At 46.5% G+C, this 17522-nt stretch overlaps 1 protein-coding gene across 1 annotated transcript in view; it reads left to right on the top strand.

Moving 5' to 3' along the window:
* The window catches only part of GRK2 (G protein-coupled receptor kinase 2), a 275720-nt gene that overhangs the window by 235287 nt on the left and 22911 nt on the right, over positions 1-17522 (top strand). The window contains exons 18-20 of the mRNA XM_086953270.1: positions 722-884; positions 1906-2042; positions 10506-10619. Of these exons, the coding sequence (XP_086809396.1) occupies positions 722-884; positions 1906-2042; positions 10506-10619 (414 nt within the window). The remainder of the gene's footprint in view (positions 1-721; positions 885-1905; positions 2043-10505; positions 10620-17522) is intronic.

The raw sequence follows: 17522 nt of genomic DNA, 5'->3' as shown, positions 1-17522 counted from the left end.
GTTATTGTGCTGCATAAATACTTATAAGGTCCCAAAAGCGACACCTATTGGCTATGCCAATGCTTGTTTTCCTTGCTGTGCCATTGCAAAAAGACAATAACTATATGAAAATGACCCTTTGTTCCTGATCTTACAAAAACGTATTGCTAGTGTAGGTCTCCTCTCTATCGGCCATAATCCACCCCAGACTATCCATACAGAGCACCTGTAATGCATTGGATGCCTGAAGACAGTGGGCATCCCGCGTCGGCATCTCCAGTGCTTAGTTTAGCATCAGTGAGCTCTGCCTTGACAAATGGGCCAAGGCAGTAATGGGTAGATGCAGCAATGGGAGAGCCTCAGATGGGAATCGGCAGCAGCCTTGTTCTCGGGCAAGGTCAGGAATGACCACTGCTTGCTCTCCTTTAATACGGCCTACAGCTGATCTCCATATATACTATTCTGTATATATTCGATTAAACTATCTGATATGCCCTTGTCCTGTTGTCTATTCCCAATTCACAACACCTAACTTTCATTCACTTTCTGTGCCATTATAACATGCAATCTGCCTGAAGTAAGCCTTTTAGCAACAATGCTGCCATAAAGGAATTGATAAAATGGATAAAAGTTTAGTAATTACATATTTCCCTGCATGTGGCGACTGCTCTGTGGCAAGGTCTCGTTTCTCCTTGCCTCCTGGCTACATTGCCTTAAGATCTGCCTCTTTTCTTGCTTCTAGTTATTAGATAGCGACCAGGAACTCTACAGGAACTTTCCTCTCACCATTTCTGAGCGGTGGCAGCAGGAAGTGGCAGAAACCGTGTTTGACGCGGTGAACATGGAGACCGACCGGCTGGAGATTCGCAAGAGGGCGAAGAACAAACAGCTGGGACACGAGGAAGGTAAGAGGAGCAGATGAACAGTCGCAGTGCTAGTCTGCCTTCAGGGTGTCTCTCACCGCATGCTCAACTTGCGTCTTCCCGGCCTGCATGTCAGTCAACACCCCACACAGCAACAAGCTATCCTACTCTGGCCACAGAGCATGCATTCCCATCAAATTCCCCCACAAGGCTGATCCATGTCTGCTTTTCAGTATATCCACCTGAGATTAAACGAATGTAGTTGATGGTATTGAAACATTTAGTGTGGGGGCCTTCAAAAGGGGACTCAAGACCTGGCCTTTAGACTGAGACCACCGAAACCTGTGCACCTGGATACCCTCAGGGGTGGAGAGCAGCGCTTTATAAATACTGACAGATTGATTCTGCCCTCCTGGGTCTCTGTCTTACACTAGTGCTCTGGGGCCTGTGCCCCTGCATAGATGCCAGACAGTAAGGATTCTCTACCCCAGCTAGACTTCTAATCTCCAACATACTGCACACAAACATCACCTCTTAAATTCAAGGCCTTTACACTACAACCAGCACAGCCGGCGATCTTGCTCTTTTGCGTACGGAGCCTCTTTTCCTTCCAGTCCCTCCACTTTTCAATATTCCATCATTACCTCTTTGTTTTCTTTCTTTTTTCTTGTTTCTTGAATTGTTAAATTATCTTTTCATGACCACCTCTCCTCCTCTCTCTTCTGTTCCTCTTGCTCTCTTCCCTGTTACCTGCAATTATCTTTCATCTTTCCTTGCCTTCTTTCTCCTCATCACCTTTTCCTTTGCCCCATGACCTACACTTTTTTCTTTTCTCTCCCTTTTATTCCCTACTTGTTTCCTCACAAATCTTTGTTCTCCCTCTTCGCTTCCTCTCTTTTTCAATGCTCTTTTGTCTTGCTTGTTCATTGTGGTGCCTTTTCATCCTCTCGGATTTCTTCATGTTTAATCCACTCTCTTATTCCTGCTGACTGCTCTTTGTATCATTTACCTCTTCCACCGTCTCTGCTGTCCTTCAATCTCTCTTCTTCTCTGTGCACCCCAGAGTACGCCCTAGGAAAGGACTGCATCATGCATGGCTACATGTCCAAGATGGGGAACCCCTTCCTGCTCCAGTGGCAGCGGCGATATTTCTACCTCTTCCCCAACCGGCTCGAATGGAGAGGGGAAGGAGAATCTCCGGTAAGACCTTGTTCTTTCTCCACCTCCACCCCACATCCTTTTTCTGGCATGTACTCTTTACTCCTCTTGTGAATAAATGTGCACACATGCAGGGTCTCCATGGCGCTAGTGAAACCTGTTCACTGTGGTGCACCTTTGGAATGTAGAGCTGTTTGCTTATTTGGCTGTTTTGGGTGAACAGCTGTTCCTCTGAGTCTGTTGTGTTCTGTGACCTCTTGCAGCACCTGTGCCATGGTTATGGGGAGGGGTGTGGGCCTGTGCCTCTCTCTGCCATCTTCTAAGATGTTTCTGGGGTTCCTGGGGCAGTTTGCGGTTAGTGGGCAATATCCTGTGTGGGTACTGACGTTTACACTGCTCTACCATGGGCACAATACTAGTGTACTCCCATTGACTAACCAAGTCACTCCTTTTGGGCACTTCACTTTCTCAGGGTAGCCAGACCAGACAGTCGGTGGAGGAGCTTGGAAACTGTTATTCAGTGCTACACAATAAATGATAATCACATCAATGCCCAGTCAGTGCCTTATGCATGAAAAACAAGATTACTTTTAGCAGAAGGTAGGTAAATATAATGTTTAAAATTAGCTAGGAAAAGAAACCCAGACATTGATGGCTATCTGGGGCTAAAATCCGGCCTCAAGTGTTGCTGTTTGGAGAATACACAACCGTATGTAATGCTTGATTGCACATCTTTCGAAAAAAATCCATACGTTGAAGTACAATTTTCCCATCATCACATTTTATGTCAGACGTTCGTGCCGGTGGCATTTTCCAATTTGCCTGCAAAATATGTAAACAACAAAACAAAAAAAAAACTGCAGTTCACCCTCTTTACTGGCTCTGTACTTCCACTAAGCCAATAAAGAGAGGGTTAGTAACTGGCCAACCAGCAGCAGAAGTGTTAAATGCCTCTGCTGCCTGCCTTTGAAGTGAACCTAGCCCCCTCCTGAGCAATAGCCTGCAGGCCGCCTCACATGTTTGTGTGCCCCCTGTGGACAAACCCCTAACTACCCTCAACCTTCTCTGCCACCCCCCACCCTTCCACGTCTTCTGCTACTGCCTGGGTGCATGTATTAATAAATCCATCACTGGAATACATTCCTTAAGGTGGCTTCCCTGCTCACTTGCAATAGAATTAGACATTACAGGGGCACATCTGCTCATGCTGATATGTCCGCACATAAAATATAATGCACCCTGCCTTAGGGCTCAACGCCCGCGGTAGGAGTGACTTACATATATTAGATGCAGTGACTTTGGCATGGCACACAGGAGGGTGTCATGTCATGTTTTCACTCATGGTTTGCGCCATGTCACGCAGCCTGCACTGGCAGTGTGTGTTGAATTTGTATGTGGGTCCCTTAGGGTCCCACATATAAGATATGCTGCAGATCTTAGGGACCCTTTTTAGTCCCCTTGCCCTAGGTACCTAGGGTACCATTTTCTAGGGACTTGCAGAGGGTTCTAAAGTCCATTGGCAATTATAGCAAAATTAGTCTTTACCTTGTTTTAGGGAAGGCGCACTGGCTGGTTAGCGGGCCTCGATGCACTGTCAAGAGTAAATAATCAGCATCTAGTGGCTTTTAAAAGAAGCATTTGCAATGCAATTGGTCTTGCATTTGTTAAAGTTAGAGCTTTTGACTTTGAAAATTACAATGTTTTTTACTTTTTTTTTATTTGCAGCGTCATAAATATATTTGCATAGCGCAATTGCTATTGGTATAAAAAAGCAAAAGTAAAAAAACATTGTCATTTTTAACACCAACAGCTGTAACTTTAAGAAATGCGAGAACTATAGCATTGCAAATGCTTGTAGAAAGCTACTGATAGGAAGAAGAGAACCAGGAGTGAGCTTAATGTTGTAAGGCAAAAACCGTGAGGGGAGAGGGTTATAAGAGAATGAGAGAAAGGCGGCTAGGGAAAAGAACAACGGGTAAAGAAGATAGTAAGGAGTAGAGACGAGGGAAAATAGAAGATAAGCGTCAAGAGACACTCTGAGACAGACACAGAGATAGACACAAAAAGAGACAGACTAGGACCAAAAAAAAGGCAGAGCTTCCACAACGTACACTAAGGGAGGGACGAGAGACACTCTGAGAAAGAGACATTTACAAAAAGAGACAGGCAGGCGCCTAGAAAAAGACAGCTGCCACAAATTCCCCAAGGGAGTGACGAGAGACACCCTGAGACAGACACAACAAGCTGCGCCCAGGCCACCAGCAACCGGCCACAACAAGACTGGTCCCCTGATCCCGTCCCACATAGGTGTAATGCCCACCCCTGTTGCCCTCTCCTACTACAAGAATTCCGCTCAACTCCCATCGCCTACACGAGGAGGGGAGGGTGTCACCAGCGAACTCGCAAGTGGCGTGAGCACAGTATAGGATGCACCCACGACGAGGGCTCCGAAATAAGAGGGCACACACATACGTGTGTGACATAAACGGAGACAACACGTGCCCTAAAAACACGAGGAGGGCTCAGAAATAACAAGGTGCGCCCTACTGTCAAACTGCATTGTCTAATCTCTACTGCTCAACACATGCGCTGCTGCCCTCGGCTCTGCAGTAAAGCTTGAAACCTCCACCATTCTCATAGCCATTTCATGAGAGGGGGGACGACAAACTAGGACTATCCCATTAATCCTGCGTTCCTGTCCTTCCAACGGGTTGTAAAGCGGGTATGGCAGCTGTCCAGAGCTAAGCAAAACCTAAAATAAAAGGAAAGAGACATGCACAGAACATACACACACACAGTAACACAGGACACACAGACATTCGCATAGAGAAATTTACAGAAAGCGATTTAGCGCAGTGACAGAATCACATACGCGCGCACATACAAACACACACAAATGTATGCACAGAAAACAGACAAACAGAAACATAGTACTCACATGCACAAACAGACATTCGTATAGTGAAACTCACAAACAGGGCGGCACCGTGACAGGCTTACATGCGCACGCACCACACACATAGGCACTCACAGACAAGCACATACAGGCATTCAGAGTTACACACACACACATATATGCATATATACTGACATAGATACACTCGGACACACATACAGGAAAGAACACACAGTCACAATACTGAGGTGAAAAGCTAAGAAACTACAAAACTCCAACATCTTGATCACAACCGGACATAATAATGACGAACATTTATCACAAGTGCAGTAGCTTTACAATAAACTTTATAAAGTGTTTCTGACTGTGCCCCAGCCCACCTGACATCTCCGAACACCAGCCAACGTGAGAACCTTACAGAATCCGTCTGAAATCTCCTGCATAGATGGTGCCTCCGCACCAAACATTGGCCAAGCTGGCGGGCGTGGGGGGGGAGGGGGAGGTGAGCGAGGGGGGCAGGCGGGGAAGGAGGGGGCATGAAGAATTTACTTCTGACTTTTATCCGGACTGGACAATGTCCCCACACGCTTGATTCACAGTTTGGGGGGCACTCTTCTCTGGCAAATGATCCCCGCTTAATTTGGCAGCGATGAGGTGGGCTGGTGGCTCTAAAACGCTCATTAACTTGTAATTGCTGCCGTTTTAAATAATGAATATTAAAGGCCGCTGGGGTTCATAAAAGTGCAAATAATTTCGCATTTTCTCTTTATTTCCCCCCTTTTCATCTGTCGGTCCTTCTGGCAGATTTTCGCTCAGGCAGAAGGCGTTGTTGCGCTTGCATACCAGTTGGATGTGAAATGTATTAAGCTCCATGAAAATGGGACATGGACGCTGGGTCAGGAAGCCATGGACTGTGGGGCAGGGAGACAGGGACACTGGTGCGGGAAGACACGGACACTGGTGCGGGAAGACACGGACACTGGTGCGGGAAGACACGGACACTGGTGCGGGAAGACGCGGACACTGGTGCGGGAAGACGCGGACACTGGTGCGGGAAGACGCGGACACTGGTGCGGGAAGACGCGGACACTGGTGCGGGAAGACGCGGACACTGGTGCGGGAAGACGCGGACACTGGTGCGGGAAGACGCGGACACTGGTGCGGGAAGACGCGGACACTGGTGCGGGAAGACGCGGACACTGGTGCGGGAAGACGCGGACACTGGTGCGGGAAGACGCGGACACTGGTGCGGGAAGACACGGACACTGGTGCGGGAAGACACAGACACGAGTGCAGGAAGACACAGGCACTGCGCGAACGAGGGAAAAAAGTGCTCTCATGCTTTTTCATGGAGCATTGTCTGCCTAAATAGGGAGGCGTTTAGGAGCAAATTGCAAGCAGCGCTAGAGGGAAAGGTAGTTTTATTTAGGGGGCGGGGTCCAAGGGTTATTTTTACTGTTATATTTGTTTGATTGTGTTATGGAACCCCGATCAGAGCCACATTTTGTGTAGAATTCAAAGGTGAACTTTACTCTGACTTCCGTAACTCGAAAGCACTGCGGAACTAGACCTCGTTGTAGAGAGTTGGTGAGTTTAGTACGCGGGGTCGTCTTTGAGACCCAAGAAAAAGATACCCCAGTAGTGAAGAGCAGCCCCTACCTTTTAGCATAAGAGGAGAGACCCAGTACTCCTTACGAAGCTCTCTCCCTCTGCATCCTTTAGCCGCCGGCGGTTGCCTTCCCTTGTCCTGAACACATCCAGTTAGCCCCAGCCCGCCTTTCCCTTCCTGGCGCACCGCATGAGTACCCCCAGCAAGAGTCCTGGGCTTGCAAAGTCCGTCTCCTCGAGCCTCTTCCGAGATCAGATCTTGAGCACGGCACTATGCCCGAGGCAAAGAGCAGGGGATAAGGAGCCTTGCCCTGCCCGCTGCCCTCCTCCACCATGCCATGAGGGTGGGGTGGGAATGCCTAATACCAGAGGAGGGGGGAGCTGCGCATAACTCCCCCCCCCCCCCCTCTCTACGGACAACATGGGGGGGGTGGGACATTAAAACAAGTGCGGCCGAGATCTGAACATTACAAAGAAAGAGCGCGGTGTCCCTGAAGCGGACACCGCGCTCCGAAATAAAGTGAACATGCCCTCTAAAAATAATAAAAACGCCAGGCGCATTAAAACAAGCGGGCTGAGGCGGCCCCACTCAAAATAACAAAGAACAAGAAGCCCGCTGGTGGTGCGCACACACGACACATCGAGACTGACATGTGGTTTCAGTTATCATGCCCGTTTCTGGGCACGATAATTGAAACCACATGACGGCCGGTGCGCGAAATAGACACCAATAGGCCGTGGGCGGAGCAATGCGCCCGCCTTTGGCCTATTGCATGCTCTCTTTTTAAAAACATGCATGCAAAGCCCAATAGCTTGTCACAAAAGGAAAAGCACATGCTTATGCGTGTGCCATTCCTAGGTCAGCTTCTGAAACCCCATTTTTACCTACTAAATGTCTTGCACTGCGCAAGCATTGCTGCACACTGCAACGCTAGGCGCAAGACCTAAAAAAGGGGGTTGGGGAATGTGAGGGGGATAACGGCAAAAAAGCCAAGTTCTCTACAACAGGCATCTTGAAAACCATAAGGGCTAGAAAGTTGGTTCAAATGGTTCCACGATCAATGTGACCTCTTCTAGCCAATTTAATCGAGTGGTCGAGATGTAATACGGCCACCCTAGAGGCACACAGTGGGTCATGGAGGGTGCAGGTACGTAATAACGATCACCAGCAGTCTACGGTTCAGATCTTCCTGGGATCAGGTTGATAGGTGCAATCCAGTCCTTGCGGGAAGCATTGAGGCGGCTTTGCAAGCTTGACGGGTTTCCTAGTCTGGAGGGAGATCAGCAAACCAGCAGAGGCTTCTCTCCAGATCTGCCGTGGTGGCCAAGGCAGAGCAAACCAGAGGTTTTCAAATGTTGGAGCGCCCTCTGACCCTGGATGAGACTGTCTTCCTGTTACTGGCCATATTTCACTGGTATCTGAGCTAACAACACTTTCCGACTAGTTTGGAGTACACAAGATGTGATGTAGATTAATGTTAGGCAAGATGAACATTAGATCCCATTGCAGAGGAGAAAACAATACAGGAAATTGGGAATGATCAGAAGGCAGTCTATCCTGACGACAGCTGGTAAAAAAAAGCGAGTGCCTCCTGGATCAGCGGTACACTTGTGTGTTCTCCAGTCATCAAAGCGTAGCACTGCTGACCACCAAATCCAAGAAGACGTGAGCAGCTCCACCGGACTGGCATAATAGAGGAATACACTGAGGGCTGTTCAGAAAAATGTCTTAGTGCAAGGCAATACAGCTCTACCAAGTTTTGCTGGGGGCAGACAACCTTCGCAGCTTCTATCTTGGGGACCAGGGAGAGTGACGGGAGATGCTGCACTGTGTACTGATATTTACAACAAGGGGTGGTGAGGGACAGAGTCTCTGAATTAAACAGAATACTCTCACCCAGTCAAGAGATCAGGGCTAGATCCAACACCGTTTTTTTAGCTCACTGCACCATCCCAGTTTCAGAACCTGGCTGTATGCAAATTAGTCTGTTCCTGTCCCAGTGCATGATGGGAACAGGGCAAACCAAACTACAAAAGCCAATTCACCCAGTCAAGAGATCAGGGCTAGATCCAACACCGTCTCCTTTCTGGTGAAGAATTGGCTTGGTAGTTTAGTCTGCCCTGTTCCCATGATGCACTGGGCCAGGGACAGACTGATTTGCATATAGCCAGGTTCTGAGCTGGGATGGGGCAGTGAGATAAATAACGGTGATGGATCAAGCCCTGATCTTTGGACTGGGTAAGAGTGGTCTGTTTAACTCAGACACTCTGTTCATCACCACCCCCTTGGCCACTATAGGTGTGGCAGGGTATACTCAGACATGAGTCTCTTTCTCACTGCTCCATCAGGATTCAAGCAAGCCGGGCCGAAGAAGGCTGAAATGCCAGAAACCGGTAGCTTGTCTCCTTTCTGGTGAAGAATTGGCTTGGTAGTTTAGTCTGCCCTGTTCCCATGATGCACTGGGCCAGGGACAGACTGATTTGCATATAGCCAGGTTCTGAGCAGGGATGGGGCAGTGAGATAAATAATGGTGATGGATCAAGCCCTGATCTTTGGACTGGGTAAGAGTGGTCTGTTTAACTCAGACACTCTGTTCATCACCACCCCCTTTTCTAAATCGCACTGTGTACTGATGTCTCCCCTTCCCTTGCGTTTGTTGTCTGCATCTCTTCTGCTGTTTAACTGTCCTTGGGATGTATGGAGGGATGAGAGTCTGACTGAGAGGGCTATTGCTCTGTGTCTATTGTCTTTGTCTGAGAAACTTATGCTGATGACTCCTTGGAAAGTATCCTTACGTTTACTGCTGCGCCTATGTCTCCCTCACCGTTTCTTTCCCATCTGTTCTCATGTGATGGGAGGGAGTGGGTGTCCCTTTCTCTGAACTGTTCCCTTCTTTATGGCCTCTGTGTCTCAGGGATAGGCGTGTTGTATCTCTGCCTGACTTGCCCCCTTCTCTCCAGTTGCTCACGTGTCAAGGCGATGAGGGTGTTGTGTATCTTCTGGTGTGCATGTGTATCAGGAGGTGGATGTTGTATGCCTTTGTATCCCCTATTCCCTTGTATCCTGCTCCGACTATCTCGAGGATCTGGGTTGCATGTACTTTTTTCTCCTTCTGTGTCTCCGGAGTACGAGGATGTTTGGTCTCATGGTTGAAAATGCTGTGACTTTCATCTTCTCTCCTGCTGGGCAGGTGTCTTGTGATGAGGATAATGTGTCTTGGGGGTTGTGGGAGTGGAGGCTGCTGTCTCTGAAGTGAGACTGCTACATCTCAGCAGTGTGGCTGTATGTTCCCATCTCTCCTGCTGATCCTGTGTGCATCTAGGTGACCTGTTTCTTTCTCATGTGAGGGGGGCTGTACCTTTCTCTGAACTGCTCCCTTCTTTCTCTGAACGTTTCCCTTCTCTTTTGCCGTACTTACCTGTGTCACTAGTGGGAAGATGTATCTCTTTTGATATGGATGGGAGTTGTCTCTGGGGTGTGGACCTGTTCCTTTCTCTCCAGCTCTGCTGCATCTCTAGTGACTATGGAGGGAGGAAGATGTCTCTGGCTTGGGGATGCTGTACCTCTGTCTGACCTGTCCCCTTCTCTCATGCTACTTTGTGTCTCTGGGGTGGGGGTTCGATGGATTTAGGCTTGCGTGTACCCTTCTTCTGCTGCACCTGTGTTTGGTCTGGAGTCGAGATGTCCAGTTCAATCTGTACTCTCTTTGCTCCTGCTCTCCTCAGTCTCTGGCTTGATGCTCCTGTCTCGCAGGGGTTGTCCTGCTACTCGCCCTGTCCCCTGCTCTCCTGCTGTTCCTGTGTTTTAAGTGAGGCTGCTGTGTTTCATGGACAGGATACTTTGCCTCTCTAACTTGGCCCTTTCTCTCCTGCTGTCCCTGTGTTTTCAGTGAACATGCTGCTTTTTGGTGGATGTGGGGGAGCTACTGAGCTTCCAGAGTGGAAACACTGTGGCTCGGTCTGACCTGTCCCTCTTTCCCTCTTCTGCTTTGTTTCTGCAGCAGAGCCTTCTTGCCATGGAGGAGATTCAGAGCGTGGATGAGACTCAGATAAAGGAGAAGAAATGCATCCTTCTGAAGATCCGGGGCGGCAAACAGTTCATCCTACAATGTGATGTAAGTCTGAACCTTCACCCTCTGAAAGACTGAACCCTTACTTCCCTTTTCTCCCCACCACCATCGGTGTCAAAATAAAACCCTTCAGTAGAGCCAAGAACTCTGGCGCCTATTCAGAAAGGTGGACTTACATGTGAGCAAATCTACACGCCTAAATTTACTCTTACGCTTTACAGTAAACTTGTGACTTTTGGTGAACAACCATTTCCACTTGTGAATTCACTCAAAAGTGTAGACTTACATTTTTCACTCCCAGAAACCAGGAGGTGGAGCCTAATTTAATAACGTATTTTACAATTTCATACACTTGGCATTGATCTACGCCACAAGGGCGTTGATCGCCACCAGCTCTCTTATGGTGAAGTATAGGAACATTTTAAGTGTTTATTAAATAAAAAACATGTTAAATATTAATGTAAAATAAGAGTATACATGAATTCTAAGCTTGAAACGTAAAAAAAATTGTTACAGTCTGTTTAACCTTGATTTAAAATATAGTTACGTATTCTTGAATAAAATATTCCACATACAGTAAAATTACACTTATTTTTATGTATTAAAAATAACATTAAAATAAAGGCTTTAAGAGAAATTTCAGATTAAAGGGCAATGGGACACTATATATATTAGTCCCTACTCATCACTTAGGCTGGACTTGATAGGAGTGCAATAATATTCCTCATTCTGCCTATCTTTGGGGCACTATCTTCAAGTATCTTTGGCTAAATCATATACATATTTCCTTATTGTAAATCGATCTGCCAATCGAAAGGTCCAGGACTGGCCCTGTGCGATTCCCATCCTCTTCCATTCTATAATACTTGTATATTGGTTTATACCATCCATTTTACCCACCTGTTGTAAACTAACATATAATTTTTTTATCTTTGGTTGTTTGTCCTGTATTTTCTATAATATTACTCGGTGTGATACACATCCTGGACTGCGCTATTGTATCTTACACATACTTGTGTACCTACATTTTTATTTATGTAGCTTATACAATATATTCGCTATCTGTGGTGGTCTTGTAATGCAGAATCTGCATTATGTAAAATACTCTGTGAACCCTTGGTGTCTGCACTATATTAAAAATTCCTTGGTAAATAAATAATTCACCCTTAGAGATCTTTCTGTCCGTTTAATATATTTGCTACAGTGCAATTCACACCGAGCGGGGCTCTTGATGCCATAGCTAAAGCATGGGTTAATATTTTAAAAACTACATTTTTAGCTTGTCTCTAAGCCGCGGCTTGTCAGACTGTTTTTGTAAGGGCGTTCCTTAAGTTGCTCCCTGCCTTTTCAGGGTAGACTGTCCTTTGGGTTCAGGAAGAGATGATTTACAGAGAAGCATAGGTTGCCCTTTGGCTGGTGGATGCGTAACCTGGATGAATGGAAGTTGGGGTTAGCGATGTAGTCAGATCAATGCATAACGCACAAGGATTTAAACATAATGTTCATCCTTTTAGAAGACCAGTGGAGCTGTCCCACCCCTGCAGTAGGTAAAGAGCTATCTTGACAGACACTGAATTGGTTCCTAGAGGGGAGCCAGCTCTCATCATGTCAAGAACAGCAACTGAACATTCCTCACCTTGTGAATATACCCAGGCCCCAGAATGCATCCAGAAGGGTTTTATAACCTAGTTTCTGCACCCCGGCTGGTGGCGATGAGCATCTCCGCGTTGACCTCGTTCTGTTCCAGTAGTGACCTACATTCGGAGCCGCCTGATGAGCGCCACCCCTGTCATCTGGCATCAGTTCCTTTCTTTCTGCACCTTCATACACGGATCTGGAGCTAACTACTAACTTATTTCTCATCTTGTCATGAGTCTTTTTTCCCCAAAATGTTTCTTTTCTAGTGTGCAAGGGAATATATTCCCTCCTAAAACTACAGGGTTTAAACCTTCAAGGCACTGTTGCAAATACTTGTTTGTGAAAGATCCCCATAAGGTGTCTCCAGTGTTTGTGTTCAGGCCAGGCACGGAGTGTGCCCTTATGAACCTGAAGGCGAAATTGGAATGTGAAGCCAAGCTGTACATTGCCGAGAACCTGAGGAAGTCACATAAGTCCCATTCCTGCTCGAAGTAGAGGATGCTCGGGCCATTCCCGCAACAGGCCATTGTTGCAGTCTTTTTTAAAGCTGAAGTTGAATCACAGGAAGGTCCGAGTGATCATTTTTCTGGATCGTCTAGACCGCAGCCCACGATAGGCTTTCTAGAACATCTGACACTAAGGCATTTGTCAGTGTGCCAACCCGAGACAGAAAACTAGTTGAACTGTGAGCACCCCACAACCCTCTGAGCAGTATCTGAGTGAAATGCTTTACTCTCAATTCTTTGAGATATCACAGGGATGGTTAGAGGAACCCAAACCCTCTTTCATAATAGGAAGGCATACTCAAGAGCAATAGGAAATAAAAACATATATTTAAAAGATTTCTTTTAAAATCAAAATTCTAGCCTAGTGCACACAATATGAATAATAACTATAATAAAAAATGAACAGAATAGTAGCTGCAATGGTTTCGAGCATTTTGAACAGCGAATATTGCAACAAATTGGTAATGCATAACGCTTTCTTAATCTCATTAATTGCAATCCCACCTTCATCTCTTTGGCTAATGAAACTAACGTTTGCCCCATCGAAATAGTCTGATTTTGAGTTTCACATGTGCATGCCGTTTTGAACAATGAGGCTAATGTTCAATGTAATAGCATCGCCTTGTCTTCGTCATCGTCCTCTTCTTGTCCCGCTTGGCAAGCAGCTAATAAGCCCAGCAAGTGAAGGCTAAATGCGCCTCCTGTTACCCTTCAGCAGACGTAGGTGAACCGATTCAGCATGGCCTGTTTCAGTCTTCGGTATGAAGTTCCCATTTCACCCTTAAAACTCTGTTCTTAGAAGATATATCATGCCGTGGTCATTCTTGTTTATAGAATTAACACTTAGAACAAAAATTCCCTGTAACCCTTTACTTATTTAGTTTTTCCAAAGGCATGCCCTTTAAATAATGACAATAATAATCGGAGATTATCAACTTTCATGGAACCTCGTTCATAAATCAAAAGCAATTATTTATTACAAAGAATTGAATTTAGATTAAATACTGTGAATATATTCAAGCAAAGTAAATTTTCATGCTACAAAGAATGAGATTAAAAAACATGCTCTCTATATTTGTCACTTGTTAAATAATCGACATATTGTACCGACCGGATTTTTGGACCAGATGGGATCAGCTCCTGAGAGCCCCTCTAACCCAGTCGGAACTTAACCACCTCCCTCCTCAGGACCATCTATCCAGGCACCTGGGTACCTACCTGAGGATGGGGAACTCGCAATATACAAGCTCATATTATCAGAAACACCACTAAATCTATAGGGATACTAAGAATACTCACTGATTACTAAGGATATCCATGCCCTACACCACACTTATACCTTATAGTCTCGCGACCACATGGGTCCAGACTAATCTACCCTGGGGCAGTTCTGATTATCTACCATTACACACTGATCACTATCAGTGCTCACTCGACACACAATCCGGCGTGTCTACACACATGGGTCTGCAGTCCCAGTGCTCTCATTTAAACACGGTTCACAATCTGGCGAACCTACACACCGTATCCCCCCGGTGCTCTCATTTACACACGGTTCACAATCTGGCGAACCTCCACACTGGTCTCCTCCCCAGTGTTCTCATTAACGCCACTTACCAATGACGACCACTTTCCTATGAATACCTTCAGCTCTCTGTCTCTCTATGTTGGGAAGTCTCTCTCTCTATTCACTAAGGGCTCACTACTACAATAATATTATGGGATGGCGTATAAACTTTATCCCTTAGTTGCAGGTCTCCTATCTCCCTAATTATTCACTATTACTTACCTGATCAGGGGCAACCTCTGTTCAAACAGTAATACCTGACTAGGAGATAAGGTTACCTCCACTGTATGGGGACAAAAGATATACACCACACTAGTTCACTAAGAACGGGGGTATCTTTTATTATACAATATAGACACATACACAGATCTGTATTATAATGGACACATCCACATGTAACTGACAAAGACTATAGATAGAACACACCGCTGCAAGGAAAAGGATTAGCAATACAATAGCCTAGGGAATAAAGACAAGATTAAGATGTAAGTGTAAAGTAAACTAATATGACAGGACCGATATCACCTGATTAGTGTGAAGTCTTGTTCTAGCTGTCATCTGGGTTCCTCTCTCGTCTGTGCCTTGGCTCATCTCAGACTCTCTCTCTCTTGCACTCTTGGATACACATCTGCGCTGATCACTGTGCACTGGACTCCTCTCCCCCACCAACTGTCTCCACCTTCCAGCTTCAGTCTAATGGTTTCTGCCGCTCTGATAACCGTTTGCTCCACTAGCTTGTTCACTCTGTTTAAATGTCTCTGTGCCAATGTCCAATTAACTCCAGCTGCTCCCACAGATTAATCCACGATATAACTTCAGTCTCTTCTAAAAGGCATTACTTCAGACTCCAGCTATTCACAACTCCTCCTGATAAGTAACTGCTTCCTTCAGTTCCAGCTCACTGCAACTTCAGCTCAGCTCTCTCTCTCTCTGCAACTCTAACTCAACAACTCCTCTCCGCTCCTCCAACTCAACAACTCACCGCTCCTCCAACTCAACTCGACTCACTGACTCCGCCTCTGCACTTCACTAATATAGAATGCTGTTTCCTCGTGGAAAGTTCCAGCCATCAGCCTGCCGCCCACCAGATCTCTGCACCACTCCGCATCAAGGACACACACCCAGCTGGCCAGCCTTTTGTGGTGTCTTCGACACAGAGAATAATACAGCCTACCGATAAGGGCTGGCCCAGACCGGTTCTCTCCAAGTGAACAACAGCTTTAACTATAAACTTTACCTTTCCTCTGCAAGCCTCTCAACTCTACAGGACAGAAAGCAAAATGGAATCTCTCTAGCTCTGGGCCTAGTAGACCTAAGAAAGGATGAAATAACCCTTAGCTCTGTCAGAGTACCTACACAAACCATACCAATGTTAAATATAAAGTCAGGACCACAGGATCCACCCTCTACTATAGATAGGTATGTCAAAGCCAATAGGCAATAGACAGATTAGAGTCAAGAATAAGGGATCTATCATCATATTAAGCAGCTATCCTCTTCTAGGTCTGGAAGAAAGAGCTTAAAAGGGCCAACACAAGCTAGGAATACGTATCCTAGATGTGAGCAAGATTAAAGTCTATATCACTGCCAACTAGGGCCAAAAAGCCTGTCAATACACATATGTAACTCTGAAAAGGGGAGTATCTAAAAAGAAAAAAAAACATAATTATAACACTAGTCCGTCCACTCTCTTCTGAGAAGTTGGAAGGACGTCAATGTGCTCCCCGGTCTCTCTTCCGGTCCTGTGCCATGAAGCCGATTCCGTTGCTGATGCAGCCTGAAATTTCTGGGCAGTCTGCGACGTTGCAATAGATTGATCCTTTCAAAGAAGCCATATTGCAAATCTTTGGCACGCTCTCGGCTCCCTGTGGCATGCCTTTGGTTCCATGGATCCACTGAGGCCTCCAGCTGTATTACAACTGGGGGCTCCATCTGCTGTGCCATCTTTGTCTCCTGAGCCCATTTTGGGTTCGGGTTGAGCTGGGTCTCTGGAGGAGCCTTCAAATCTGCCACCAAGATCCACGCCGCTTCCTGCCATGTCAACTCGGGCCCTAACGCTGGAGGAGGACGCAGTTTCTATTGTCATGTCCGGCTCTGAACCACATTTCTCAATCAAGGTTATGACCTTGAACAGTTCTGACACATCTGGTACCAGTTCATTCTGGCTCTGACAAAACCGTTCCTTTACCTATGAGCCGCCCACTGGCAGTCCAACAACTTTTTGGATCAGACTCTGAACAAAATCAACCAGCTTTCGGTGACAGTGGGGCTGAAGGGGGTGAATTACCCAGACAGTATGATGACAACAATATCTTCTTGGCCACTCAGTTGGACACTTCCCTTGACACTGGGTTGGGTTCTTTCACTGACTCATCAATGCAAGAGACATCCTCTTTTGCTTTGGTCATCAGATGTGCAACTGAAGTCTTAGACATATGGTTATGTACTATTGAAGAAAAACCAATTCTTCACCCGAGCCCTTGGTATCATTCAACAAAGCCCTCACTTACACACTAATGGTACCTGGGCTAAGCTTTGGTCTTGCCCACCTGTGATATGGCAGGTAGCCTGATGCACTCGTCCTGCTTCCGGACATAGCCGCCTATACTAGAGAGCGCGGTGCTTCGGGCATCTACCAGCAGAGTTAACTCCAGCTTATTTCATTCGCCCCACCCCTCAGTCAGAGTCAAAAAGAATTGGGGCATTCAGGACACTAATGTTTTCCTCAGCCAGCTTAGCCTTTGGGTCAGCCAGCTGTCGCTGTTTGCTTGGTAGTCATTCTCATGTATTATGAGGCATGGTCACAGGAAACTTGCCAGCAGTCTTTGAGGAATTCTGTGCTAACTTGGTGCAGTCTGTTCAAGTTGGCCAGGACACTGCAATATATCATCAGATCAGGACTATACGCTACTGATTACTTCGGCAGAGCATCCAGTACTAGTGTGGTGCCCTGGACCCGTGCTTGAATGAGATCCACCAGCTTCTCTGGTGACGTCACTTGTGGATATGCCTGTTGATGGGTCTCACCAGTTTGGTGAAAAAGCTGATTCTGCATTAGAGCACTTCAAAGACAACAGAGTCGCAGCGCGCTCCTTGGGCCTGTGCATCTGTAAGGCATCATCCCCAACAGTTTTGCCTCTCTTGCGGCCTCTCCATGTATTGTTTTATTTGCTGTTTTATATTGGCCCAACTGAAGCTCAAGGTATTGGAGCGCTTTACATGAGTTAAAGTCACATT

Source organism: Lissotriton vulgaris, chromosome 1_2 (genome assembly GCF_964263255.1).
Source record: "Lissotriton vulgaris chromosome 1_2, aLisVul1.2, whole genome shotgun sequence".
NCBI lineage: Eukaryota > Metazoa > Chordata > Amphibia > Caudata > Salamandridae > Lissotriton > Lissotriton vulgaris.
Note: the sequence above shows the minus strand (reverse complement) of the source record. Positions and strands in the feature narration are given on the sequence as shown.